This window comes from Giraffa tippelskirchi, chromosome 8 (genome assembly GCF_054371585.1).
Source record: "Giraffa tippelskirchi isolate mGirTip1 chromosome 8, T2T-mGirTip1v1.2.pri, whole genome shotgun sequence".
Lineage (NCBI taxonomy): Eukaryota > Metazoa > Chordata > Mammalia > Artiodactyla > Giraffidae > Giraffa > Giraffa tippelskirchi.
This window is the reverse complement of record NC_137282.1, coordinates 153,694,014-153,707,259: the sequence shown is the minus strand read 5'-3', so window position 1 is coordinate 153,707,259 and position 13,246 is coordinate 153,694,014. Positions and strand designations below refer to the sequence as shown.

The 13,246-nt window shown below is 46.6% G+C and overlaps 1 protein-coding gene across 7 annotated transcripts in view; it reads left to right on the top strand.

Moving 5' to 3' along the window:
- Nucleotides 1-13,246, top strand: part of GMPR (guanosine monophosphate reductase) — a 55,790-nt gene that overhangs the window by 13,744 nt on the left and 28,800 nt on the right. For 4 of the 7 annotated variants that reach the window (XR_014061687.1, XR_014061686.1, XM_081518169.1 and 1 more), the window contains one exon: nucleotides 3,639-3,812. Coding sequence is in view for 3 of the 7 variants with exons in the window: in XM_081518169.1 (XP_081374295.1) it covers nucleotides 3,639-3,812 (174 nt within the window). In the remaining 4 variants the exon portion in view is untranslated. Of the gene's footprint in view, nucleotides 1-3,638; nucleotides 3,817-13,246 lie in introns of all 7 variants that reach the window. The other 3 variants (XR_014061689.1, XR_014061688.1, XM_081518168.1) reach the window with 1 other exon arrangement.

The following is a 13,246-nucleotide window of genomic DNA, read 5'->3' as shown; positions in this document are numbered from 1 at the left end:
ACTAGCCCACCAGGCTCTTCTGTCCATAGGGATTTCCAGGCAAGAATGCTGAAGTGAGTTGCCATGCCCTCCTCCAGGGGATCTTCCTGATCCAGGGATCAAACCCACATCTCTTATGTCTCCTGCCTTGGCAGGCAGGTCCTTTACCACTCACGCCACCTGGGAAGCCCAAAGAGATAGGTAAGAAGCGGATTTATTTGAAAGAAACACATACCACAGAGTGTGGGCCATCTCAGAAGGCAGGAGTGACCTTGAAATGTGGTACTGAGTGCTCAGTTGCCTCAGTTTTGTCTGACTCTTTGCGAGTCCCTGGACTGTAGCCCGCCAGGCTCCTCTGTCCATGGGATTCTCCAGGGAAGGATACGGGAGTGGGTTGTCATGCCTTTCTCAAGGGGATCTTCCTGACGCAGAGACTGAACCCACATCTCTTACATCTTCTGCATTGGCAGGCAGTTTCTTTTACCACTGGCGTCACCTGGGAAGTTTGAAATGTGGTGTGGTTAGCTTTTATGGGGTGCTTCCCTGGTGTCTCAGTCAGTAAAGAATCTGCCTGCAGTGTGGGAGACCCAAGTTTGATCCCTGGGTTGGGAAGATCCCCTGGAGAGGGGCATGGCAACCCACTCCCGTATTCTTACCTGGAGAATCCCATGGACAGAGGAGCCTGGCGAGCTACAGTCCACGGGGTCCAAAGAATCAGACGCGACTGACTGAGCTGAGTGAATTAATGCTTTCAACTTTTCACTTTCACTAGTTTCTATGGTTTGGGTAACTTCATAGGATAATGAGTGGGAGGATTATTCCAACTATTTTGGTGAGGGGGTGGAGATTTCCAGGAACTGGGCCACTACCGACTCTTTGGTCCTTGATGGGCAGCCTTGGAACTGTCCTGGTGCCTGTGGGTGTGTCATTTAGCTTGCTGATGTGTTACAGTGAGCATATACTGAGGCTCAAGTTCTAGTGGAAGTCTGCTTGTCCTCCATCTTGAACGTATTTGGTTCTAATCAGTTTATGTTGATGGGTTCCAACATCCTCCTGTCCATGGTTGTTCAACAGCTAGTTGTGATTTTGATGTTCTCACAGGAGAAGATAAGCACACGTCCTTTTACTCCACCATCGCCGTGGCGTGCTAAGTAGAATTAGTGAACAACAACAATGACTGTTTATGTTGTGTCCTTGGTCTGTGTCATTCTTTTAAAGGTTGTGCCCTGCCTGCTTCACTCTTGTTTCAAAAACATTTTGCTAAGTGAAAAAGCCAGACACAAAAAGCCCTATATATGATTCTATTTACATGAAATGTTGAGACAAGGGAAACCTATAGAAACAGAAGTGGATTAGTTGAGAGTGAGGGCTAAAGGGTGTGGTGATTTCTCTTGGGGGTAATGAGATGTTCTAGAATTGATTGTGGTAATGGTTGCACAACTCTGAATATACTAAAACCCACTAAATTGTGCACTTTAAATAGATGAAGTGTATGTGACTACATCTCAATAAAGCTGTAACTGAAAAAAAGAAAGGTGGTTTGAAAATAATAAAGACCCCAATAGAACATGCCAGTCTTTGATCCTGGCACCTTTGGGTGGTCCTGCATCTTGATCCTGGCACCCCTGGGTGGTCCTGCGTCCATGCCAAAGAGACATCTGTACACTGGAGGTGATTTCTTCCATGGTCAGATCATCTGGATTGGAAAATGACCTCATATTGTACTGCTTTTGAAGTTACACTAGTTTCTGGATATTTTTCTTTGCTGTGCCATGACCATGTGTAGATTTTGATTGGCGAAGAGGTGGTTTCAGAGATGAAATAGTTCTGGCTCACGCTTGAGTCTTTTCTTTTTGGCATAATTTATTCTAATGGATTATCTCTGTTTCACCTTCTCCTCTTCTTCTCTGGAGGAAGTTTGGGGAGCGTGAGTTTCCAGCAGCGCACTGTGAATCAGAACCGTGGCTTTCATTACTAAGGGCGATCATTTCACTTACTACCCCACTGCCACTGAAGTTAAAGCTCATTAAAAAGAGAACGCATGACAAACCCAGTGGCACTGAGAGAAACTTCCCAGTCTCCAGTTCCACCTGCCAAACTTTAACAGAAATGAAAGGAAAGATAAAAAAGATAGCAGAGCTGAGTGGGAGGGAAAGAACCTGTGGACTTGGGGCACCCATCAGACTGTCATCAGGAGTGAAGGTAGGAGTCAGTATGTATCACATTACCAGTCATTTACACTCAGTCTGTGGAGTACAGCTACATTGTTGTGATTTGAGGTTTGGGGGTAGTAACAAAGGATAGTAAGATGTGCTGCTCACCAGCAGTTTATAGTTTAGAAGTGTGAGTTAAAATATTGAATTTACAAATTTTAAATTTATAAAAAATAAAGACATCATAGAAGGTGAGATGCTAACTCTGGGCACAGTCCCACAGGCTAGTTTTAATGAGGCATAAACTACTAAAACCCACAGAGCAGATTTTGAGAGCAGCAGAGAGGTGGGTTGGAGGCACCGGTGCTGAGGAAGGTTAGGGGAGAGGGTATCATGGAGGAGAAGGTGGTGGCATCAGATGTAAACATGTCCCAGCGCAGACAGGAGGGATCGTTTCAATCTTGTTCATTCTTGTGCTTCGGGACATTTTGTCTTTTTTATTGGTGGCATTAGGACTTGTATGTCATTTTTCTTTCTTTTGTTTTTAATATTTAGTTATTTGGCTGCACTGGGTCTTAGTTGCGTCATGTGGGATCTAGTACCCTGACCAGGGATCGAACTTGGACCTCCCGCACTGGGAGAGCACAGTTTGCATGTTGTGATAATGTTGTATTGGGAGCAAAAATGAAAGTAGGAAGGAGTTTTGTCAGAGAGGTTTAGACATCTTTCCCTCTCTCCTCCCCCACCCCCACCTCACTAGGGTGCTCAGGGTAACGGCCACGGCTTTGGCATGAGGAACCTGCACAGACTGGCCACTCTGGTTTTCCTTTCCTCTCCTCTGCTCCAGGAGGAGAATTTGCACCAGCCGCTCCATGGTTTTGCGTTCCACGTGGCGTTGTTCAGTTGCCAAGTCGTGTCTGACTCTGCGACCGCATGGACTACGGCAGGCCAGCCTTCCCTGTCCCTTACCATCTCCCAGAATTTACCCTGGTTCATGTCCATTGAATTGATGATGCCATCCAACTATCTCATCCTATGCCATCCCCTTCTCCTTCTGCCTTCAATCTTTCCCAGCATCAGGGTCTTTTCCAAGACTGGCTCTTTGCATCAAGTGGCCAAAGTATTGAAGCTTCAGCATCAGTCCTTCCAATGAGTATTCAAGGTTGATTTCCTTTAAGATTGACTGGTTTGATGGCCACGTGGAAAGCTTGAGGAAATTAAGCAGAAGCCATGGATGAGATCGTGTGGCCGAGGTGCAGGGCTCAGTTTAGTGTTTATATGCAGTTTAGTGTTGGAAAAGACAACGGTTTAGATAACTGACTGTGAGAATCTCCTTTGCCTCTGCTGCTGCGGGTTTCTTGAGCCTGTCTGCTGTGTGCGTGATCAGGGTGAACCTCAGAGGGGCACGGTACTGTCCCCAGAACTGGCGGGTGGATGGAGGCAGGGTCTGACCTCTGAACGCCACTTACCGTTGCTGTCTTACGCCTCTTGGTTTATTCGGTACAGCATGTAGCCGTGAGTTCGGGCAGTGGGAAGAATGATCTGGAAAAGATGAGCAACATCCTGGAAGCTGTGCCACAGGTTAAGTTTATTTGCCTGGATGTGGCCAATGGGTACTCGGAGCATTTTGTGGAGTTTGTGAAGCTGGTCCGGTCCAGATTTCCAGAACACACCATCATGGTAAGTGTGATGGGATGACCCTCTAGATGGGGAAGCAGAGAAGAGTTTCATGGTGTGTTGGGAGAGCAGTGTTCTCTTGGGAGCTTTTGATGCCTTCTTTCTAGAAGAATAGCTGAGAATCAGTGGGAAAAGGACAGGCAGCAGCTTCGAAGATCTGAAAACTGGCTCTGCTATAACAAATAAAATCCAGATCGACACCATAGGGTGTTGGCTCCTTGTCTCTGCTAAATATCAAGTGTTTCGTACCATATGAGACCTTTAAACCAAGGTGTATGTCACTGCTTAACAGAGTCTCTTTTAAAAAATAAAAACAACACAGTTGGCTTTCTCTTTATCATATTTGTCATCTCTGCCCCACTCTCCTTGCTAGTAGAAAAGTCTCTTGTGAGGGTTGAAATCCACAATATGAACATTTCGCAATAGTCAGCTATTTGCAAATCAGTTGGTGTATTGTTTTATCTAGGATCTTTATCTTTGAACTTTCCTACTTTTTGAGGGGGTTATTTTACTGATTTTTAACACCTTTACTGGTGAGAATGTATATTTGTTATCGTTGGGAAACATAGATTTATCGAAAAATGAACTGGAAGCTTTAGGGTTAAATTTGGGCTTCTGGAAAATCTATATTGTAATTATGTATCTTTATTGGTATTAATTAACATAGTGATTATTGACTGACCACTAGATAATTTACCTAACTCTCCTTTTATAAGTTTTTTCGAAACCAGTTCTTTTCTTTTTTTAAGGTTATTTTATTGTATAGTTGATTTACAATGTTGTGTTAACTTCTGCTGTACAGCAAAGTGCTTTAGTTATCCATATGTGCATATATAAATTTTTTCATAGTCTTTCCCATTATGGTATATCACAAGATGTTGAATATAGTTCCTTGTGCTGTACAGTAGGAGCTTCTTGTTTATCCACTCTGTACATAATGGTTTGCATCTTCTAATCCCAAACTCCCAAACCATCCTGCCCCCAGTCCCCCTTCGGCCCTGACAAGCACAAGTCTGTTCTCTATGTCTTCCTTTTACAAATTTTTAATTTATCTTCACATTTCATCATTTTAAGGAAGTTGAGAGACAGGAATTGGTATTTCTTTTGACAAAGTTAAATCACCTGTGAAGGATTTCCAGAACATTTAAAAGATATATCTTTATTTATTTCTGGGTGTGCTGGGTCTTTGCTGCTGCTCGAACTTTTCTGTAGTTGCGGCCAGTGGGAGCCGCTCTCTAGTTGTGTTTCACGAGCTTCTCACTGCGGTGGCTCCTTTTCTTTGGAGCACGGGCTCTAGAGCACAGGCTCCGTAGTTGTGGCGCTCGGGCTTAGTTGCTCCGTAGCAAGTGGGATCTTCCTGGACCAGGGATTGAACCCGTGTCTCCTGTATTGGCAGGCGGATTCTTTACCACTAAGCCACCAGGGCAGCCCCCCAAAATTTTTGAGATAAGTATTTTTATGCTTTCCAATCAAGTGAGAAGAAAGCATCAAGAATTGTCCCGAGGTCAACCAGCTGTACCATGTCTGAAGTTGGAGGGAAAACAGCAGGATTCATTTCACCCCCATCATAGTGCTGCCAGCATTGTTGTGTTTTGATAAAGAAACACCATTTATTGAGTTCCTCTCATGTTTCTCAGAAGATAGAGACTTCACCTACAATGCAGGAGACCGAAGCTCAATCCCAGGCTTGAGAACGTACCCTGGAGAAGGGAATGGCAATGGACTCCAGTATTCTTGCCTGGACAATCCCATGGGCAGAGAAGCCTGGCAGACTATGGTCCATGGGGTTGCAAAGAGTCAGACACGATTGAGTGACTGACATGTTCACTCCCATGTTTCAGAAGGCTTCCTTCTGTTCTTTATCTTTACAGCATCTCTGTAAAGAGTAGGAACTGTTGTCCCAAGTTTATTGCAGATGAGAAATCCTTATTCCTGCTTGTTCGACTTTGGAATATTCACTAGGTCACACCCTTGTGAGTGTGGCATACCTTGTAGAGAGGCAGAGCTGGGGCTTGAGGTCAGGGCGGTCAGAATTCAGAGTCCAGGCTCTGCCCCTGGAGACCTGTAAACATGCCCCATCCTTGTTAACTTTAGTGATGAAGCTCCCTCCTTCCACTGGGCCATGCATGTGACCAGTTTCCTGTTTCTCAGTCCTGAGCTGGGCAGCTTCCTCAGGCTCCTGTCATGACCCAGCAAGGCGTATGTATCTAGTCCTGAGGCCCCAGCTGGCTCTTCTGCCCCTAGTCATCTGCGGAGACGGAGGAATGAGAAAACTGGCCTCCTGGGAGGGCAGAAGCCCCCTCCCCTCAGCTGGGACCCGGGAGCCCTACAAACATTTGGTGTTAAACACAAACTCTGTGCAGTGATGACTGGGATGGTAGGAAGAGCCGGACAAATACTTGAGCAGGAGAGGAGTCCTTTGATGATTCCTTCTGGTGAGTACTTCTGGGTTGCTGTTGCCATTTCCTCTGATCTGAGGTAGTGGGATCTAGATCTTTCGAGATCATTCCAGTTCACCTCCAGTAGTTAGGGACCAGAAGTTACACTGACTGAATGAAGCAACCTAGTGGCTCCACTTTTTTGTCTTGGATAATTGACGTCTTCAGTTGTGAAATATACATACAAACAAGGGCATAAAACACGAGTGTTTAATAAACAGTCATAAAAGCAGGGGCCCTTCAGCGAACCTGTACTCTGCAGCCCCTCCTCCCACCTCGGACAAAAGCCCCACCCTGCCTGGTGCTCTTTCCCATCCTCGAATGTCCCCGGTTTTGCCATCTACCAATGCATCCCTAAACGACACCACTTAATTTTGCCTGTTTTTGGAACTTACATAAATGGTGATCCTATTGCATATCTTCGGGGTCTCCTTTGCCTCTGTAGTCCATTGCGATGGCCCACATCATTTCGTGGAAGCTGTGGGGTCGTATACCGTTCCTGGGATGAATCTTAATCCCGTTTTCCCGACGTCTCCCTTGCCCTTCATCTCTTGCTCTGCTTTGATGCTGGTTGTACCAGCATTAACATCGCTGAGTGTCCCTGATGTCAGTGTGGCCACATGAGCCAAACCATGTTGGGGACGTCACCTACCTTCTGAATCTCATTCTCCCTTGTGAAAAGCTGGTTGAGATAAAAATAGTTGGAGCGTTATCATGGGGATCAGGTGGGCTGATGGTAAGGGTGCAATAGTCACCCATTGAGGGCATGTGCTCTGGGAACTGAACCAGAGGTGGGAGGCTGATGGAGAAGAGAAATGGGGGCGGGATGGGGGAGTGTATATTAGTTTTAAGAAGGAGAAAACATGAACCACTTTTTTGAAACAAGGATAGTGAGAGCAGAAATGCCCCCAGCGCCCCAGGCTTCCAGTGCACCCTGCACACAGTTGCCGGTGAGTTTTAGCTCACAGCTGGCTGTATCCAGGGCTGAGCAGGCTGCCTGTTGTGGAGCCTGGGTTCCACTCCAGGGAGAGGACCAGGGGAGACAGGGTGTGCCAGAAGGAGGCGGGCTGGCAGGGCAGGGAAAGGGCACCAGGCCTAGTGCAGTGCCTGAGGGCTGCTGGGGTGGGGGTGAGGTGGGGAGGGGGAGATTGACACTGAATTCCCATGCCCCCTGGGCAGCCAGGGGTGCTGAGCCACACGGAGGCCCCGCCTGCTCTGTGCCTCTTCCCGGGGAGACGGGGGTGGGGTGCGGGGGTGGGGGGTGGGGGGTGCGGGGGTGATGCTTTTCAGTGTTCCCCTGCAGCGCCTGCTGACTGCCTAGGGGCTGTGTTCTCAGTATTGGGATTGGTCTTCCCAGTGATGAGCAGGAAGCTCTAGCCTTTCTCCCCAGGCCGCTTTACCTGCACTAACCCCTTAGATTCATGTGGAAATTAATACCCTTGGCCTTTAGGAAGATAATTTTTCTCGTGGCATTTGGAGGCATTGTGAGGATGTGTTTGTCCACTGATGGGGAACTGACAGGTTCCCCTCTGAACTCAGAGGATGCTGAGTGCTGTCCTGATGGTTGCTCTGCAGTGAACGGGAGGGCGGCTCAGAAGCATCTTGGCAGAGCCCCATTTCCAGGCTTGCTGCTCCCATTGCCCAGCGCATCTTAGATTCACGTGGACCCTTTGCTTCTTACCTTTCACCTAAGGCAAGCACTGCTGCAGGTCAGGAGGGAGGAAGCGGGGATGTTTAGAGAATGTCACTGGCAGAAAAGGGTCTTCTGAAGGTGATGGGTGTTAGAGTGTGACAAGTCCTCTGAGCCTCTGCCTTTTGTGGCTTTCTGAGAGGAATGGGCATGGTGTGTTCTTGGGTGGATTCCAGGGACTGTGGAAAGAGGCACTAACAAGGACCAGGCACTTGTCTTTTATGATAACCTGTGCTCGAGTAAGGCTAAGAGCACCTACCTTAGTTGGTGGGAAGCTTCAGCTTAGAGGGGTCAAGAAACTTTTGGAGGTTCACGCAGCCAGTGAGAGGTGGGCCTGAGCTAGATGGTGTGTCCCCAGGGCCTGGAATCCCCCATTCCAGTCCCCCTCCATTACACCATGCTGCAGCCAGGCCCCCTACCAGCTCAGGCTCCTTGTGACGGAGAAACCCAGGTTGGGTCTGGGAAGTGCTTTTGTGCTGGTGGCTCTTTCTGATCTGGCCCTGAGGACATGGACTTGTGACACCTAATCTGTTCAGAGGAGACTAGCTCTGCTTCCCTGGGGAATTTCAAGTCAGCCGCTGTTGGCAGACCCCTGGGAAGCTGTGGGCACGTGCTTGGCCTTTCCGTGTGTGGCCAGTGGCTCAGGCACCTGTCTGGATCCTTTCTCCAGCATTTCATGGTCAGACAAGGTTCTGAGTCACACGGAGGCCCTGCCTGCTCTATGCCTCTTCCCGGGGAGGCGGAGCGGGTGGGGGTGGGTGATGCTCTTCAGTGTTCCTCGAAGGTGGTGGCTGTGGGCACCCGAATTTACCTCCCCGAAGTGCAGACACCCTCTCAGGCTGAGTTAGCCTAGATTTTCTGGTTCATCCTCTCTCTGGAACTGCTGTATACTGAAACTGCGGCAGAAGCTAGGAAGGGCCCCCGAGATTCAGCTGATGTGTGTCTCTGAGAGTCACGCAGTAAATTCAGTTGCTCGTGTTTTTCATGTGAAAGTTGGTTATTGCCTTCGTGGCATCTCCTACTCCCTGGAATGCCCAGGTAAATAGAGGGATATCCTCGGGTGCATGGGGGAAGACTCTGGCATTAATGTTCCAGCACCTTCTGTTAGGAGTTGGCCCTCGGGCCAGATTCAGTCTGCTGCTGTTGGCTTGTTGTTCAGTTGCTCAGTTGTGTCCGACTCTTTTTGACCTCATGGACTGCGGCACGCCAGGCTTCCCTGTCCTTTGCTGTCTCTCGGAGTTCGCTCAAGCTCATGTCCATTGAGTTGGTGATGCCATCCAACCATCTCATTCTCTGTCGTCCCCTTCTCCTCCTGCCCTCAGTCTTTCCCAGCATCAGGGTCTTTTCCAATGAGTCAGCTGTTTGCATCAGGAGGCCAAAGTATTGAAGCATCAACATCAGTCCTTCCAATGAATATTCAGGGTTGATTTCCTTTAGAATTGACCTGTCTGATCTCCTTGCAGTCCAAGGGACTCTCAAGAGTCTTCTCCAGCACCACAGTTCAAAAGCATCATTTCTTCTGCTCAGTCTTCTTTATGGTCCAACTCTCACATCCATACATGACTACTGGAAAAACCATAGCTTTGACTATATGGACCTTTGTAGGCAAAGTGATGTCTCTGCTTTTTAATATGCTGTCTAGGTTTGCCATAGCTTTTCTTCCAAGGAGCAAGCGTCTTTTAATTGCAAGACTGCAGTCACCATCTGCAGTGATTTTGGAGCCCAAGAAAATAAAGTCTGTCACTGTTTCCATTGTTTCCCCATCTATTTGCCATGAAGTGATAGGACCAGATGCCATGATCTTCATTTTTTGAATGTTGAATTTTTTAAGTCAGCTTTTTCACTCTCCTCTTTCACTTTCATCAAGAGGCTCTTTAGTTCCTCTTTGCTTTCTGCCATTACTGTGGCATCATCTGCATATCTGAGGTTATTGATATTTCTCCCAGCAATGTTGATTCCAGCTTGTGCTTTATCCAGCCCGGCGTTTCGCAGGATGTACTCTGCATGTAAGTTAAATAAGCAGGGTGACAATATACAGCCTTGATGTACTCCTTCCCCAATTGGAACCAGTCTGTTGTTTCATGTCTAGTTCTAACTGTTGCTTCTTGACCTGCCTGCAGGTTTCACAGGAGACAGGTAAGGTGGTCTGGTATTCCCATCTCTTTTAAGAATTTTCCACAGTTTGTTGTGATCCACACAAAGGCTTTAGCATAGTTGATGAAGTAGAAGTAGATGTTTTTCTCGAATTCTCTTGCTTTTTTGTGTAATCCAGCATATGTTGGCAATTTGATCTCTTGTTCCTCTGCCTTTTCTAAATCCAGCTTGTACATCTGGAAGTTCTCAGTTCACATACTGTTGAAGCCTAACTTGAAGGATTTTAAGCATTACCTTGCTTGTATGTGAGATGAGTGCAGATGTGCAGTAGTTTGAACATTCCTTGGCATTGCCCTTCTTTGGGATTGGAATGAAAACTGACCTTTTCCAGTCCTGTGACCACTGCTGAGTTTTCCAAATTTTCTCATTCTACAGAAAGGATTTTTCTTGGCAAAAGACTTCTGAAGAGCCAGTAAAAAGTGGGTAGAAAACTTATTGTTTAACGGGTACAAAATTTCAGTTTGGGATGATGAAAAAGTTCTGGAGATGGATATTGGTGAAGTTCCTTTGTGAACCTTCCAGTGACAAGGACAGGCAGGTCTGATCAGCCCCGCTTTATAGCAGGATAAATGGAGACTCGGAGTGGATGTGATTTTCTTAAAATTACCCAGTGAGTGGGAGGGCCATCAGTCAGCCCCAGCTCTCTGAAGTTACCTTGCCATAGATGTCTGGGTCCAAAGGAGAACCAGAAGAATTGGGGCTGGTTTTTGCCCAGAGGACTTTTTAATTTATTTTTAAAAATTTTAATTAAAAATTTTTTTAAATTTAATTTTTGGCTGTTCTGGGTCTTCGTTGCTGTGCGGGCTTTTCTCTAGTTGTGGCTGGCGGACATCTCATTGTGGTGGCTTCTCTTGTTGCAGAGCTGAGCTCTAGGCTGCTCAGGCTTCAGTACTAGTGGCACAGAGGCATAGTCACTTCTCAGCCTGTGGTATCTTCCTGGACCAGGGGATGGAAGCCATGTCTCCTGCATTGAAAGGGGGATTCTTAACCACTGAGCCAACAGGGAGGCCCCTAGAGGCCTTTTTTAAATGGTACAGAAGTACGTGAAATGTTCATTTTGTCCATTTTATGCATGTTCTCTGGGCCCTCCCACCTGCCCTGGACACGGAGGAGCAGGAGGTGGTGCCCGGGCAGCGCTTGGCCTCCCCAGGGAGAGGGAGGCCTAACAGAAACTTCCACCTGTCTGCTCTGGGACCCAGCTAGGGTTTGCAGCTTCTATTTGTCCTTGCTGCCCCAGTCATGACCGAGCCGGACATAGTGCCACCTTCTGAGCCTCTGGTATCTGCTCCCCACAGGAGCTGTTTCTGGCCGAGATAAGCTGACTGCTCACTAATCACCCCCGGCCAACTACCCCCCTCACCCCAGTGCATCCCACCCCGAGCCCGCCGGCTGCCTGCGCCATGGGCTGGGCTTCCCCCAGAGCCTAACCACACTCCTGGGACCTCTCGCATTTCTGAACTTGACCTCTCCTTTCAGCTTTCGTGTTTGCCCTTCTTGGTTTCAAACTTAACAGGCAGATTTTTGTTCCTGCAAATGGACACTCACGGTCCTCTCCTAGTCGTCGGTGTCCTTGTGTGGTCCTCGGGCTGGAGGCTTTTTGTCATCACTCTGGGTTTTCTCATGCTCAGTCCTCTTTGAGGTGCCCGCCTCTGACCACTGGTTCAGGAGCTCCAAAGGCAGCTCAGGGGGCACGGGGACACCTGGGGAGCCCCAGGGCTCTTACAATGGCATCAGCTCCCTCCACACTTAAACTTACCTTGACCTCACATGGTTATACTTGCTATGTCCATATGAGGTGATTTGAATTGACTTATTTGGTATAAAGTGAACCCTTTTAAACTGGGCTGTAGGCAGTACCAGAATGGAGAGAAAAATCCACAATGAAAGTGAAACCTTAGAGCTTCGAGTAGTTTCTTTAGGTGTTTTATTTTTAACTTCCAATTAATTTTATTTGTAAAATTTATTTTGAATTTTTAGCAAGTCAACCAGGGAGGAAGAATGAGAGCTTGGCGTGCTGTTTCTTGAGTTCCTGTGTGTGTGCTAAGTCACTTCAGTTGTGTCTGACTCTTTGCAGCCCTATGCACTGTATCTGCCAGGCTTCTCTGTCCATGGGATTTTCCAGGGAAGAGTACTGCAGTGGGTTGCCATGCCCTCTTCCAGGGTAATCTTCCCGACCCAGGGATTGAACCCGTGTCTTCTGCAGCTCCTGCACTGCAGGCAGATTCTTTACCGCTGAGCTACCAGGGAAGCCCTTCTTGGGTTCCTACTAAGTTCTTTTCCAGGTTCAGAGTTGTATGCTTAGAAGAAAAAAAAAAAACCTAAGAAAACAGAAACTATAACTTTCAATTGTAAAAGTAATGCAGTTTCTACTGTCAAATCCAAGAAATTGTAAGGAATTATTGATAAAAGTCAGAATATTCCCTCACCAGGACATGTTTTATCAGCATTTTGGTGTGTGTTTTCATCTATACATATACTTGTTTAAAAAAATTGAGATCTTACTATTTCCTTCTATTTCTCCTAACATTATACTGAAAGCATTTAAGCATTTTCCCATGGCATCAAACCAATCTTAAAAACATCACATGGGTTTGCCAGAGATTGTCGAACCATTTCCATTTGGGGGAATATATTTGCAGTTTTGCACTGTTAACAATAATACATATTTGTAGTTAAATCTTTGACCTCATCCATAATTATTGCCTTGAGAGAAAATCCTGGAAGTTGTTGGATCAAAGGATATATGTACTTTTCATTTCTGTATATGGGCAAATTATTTTCTAGGAAAACTTGTGCTGGAGTAGGCATTCCACTGGCAGGGAATGAGTGTCTATTTTCAGCATTTAGTCTTTATAATCACTGATAATTTGTTAAGTGAAAAGTGGTACCTTGCTGATATCTTCATTGAAATTTGATTGCTGGTGAAGGTTAAACACTTTCCCTGTGTTTATTGGCCACTTTTATTTCTCTCATTAGTTCATGTCCTTCAGAAGTTATTCTGTGCAGTGCCAGCATTTTTCTTGTAGATCTGGAAAAGCTCTTATAATGTTAGTCTTCTTCGTAATTGTAAATCTTTTTCTCCACCCGGTTGTTTGTTTTGTTGATTATATGTATGAGTGTGTTTATGTAGGTTTTTAACTTTCATGTAGACAGAT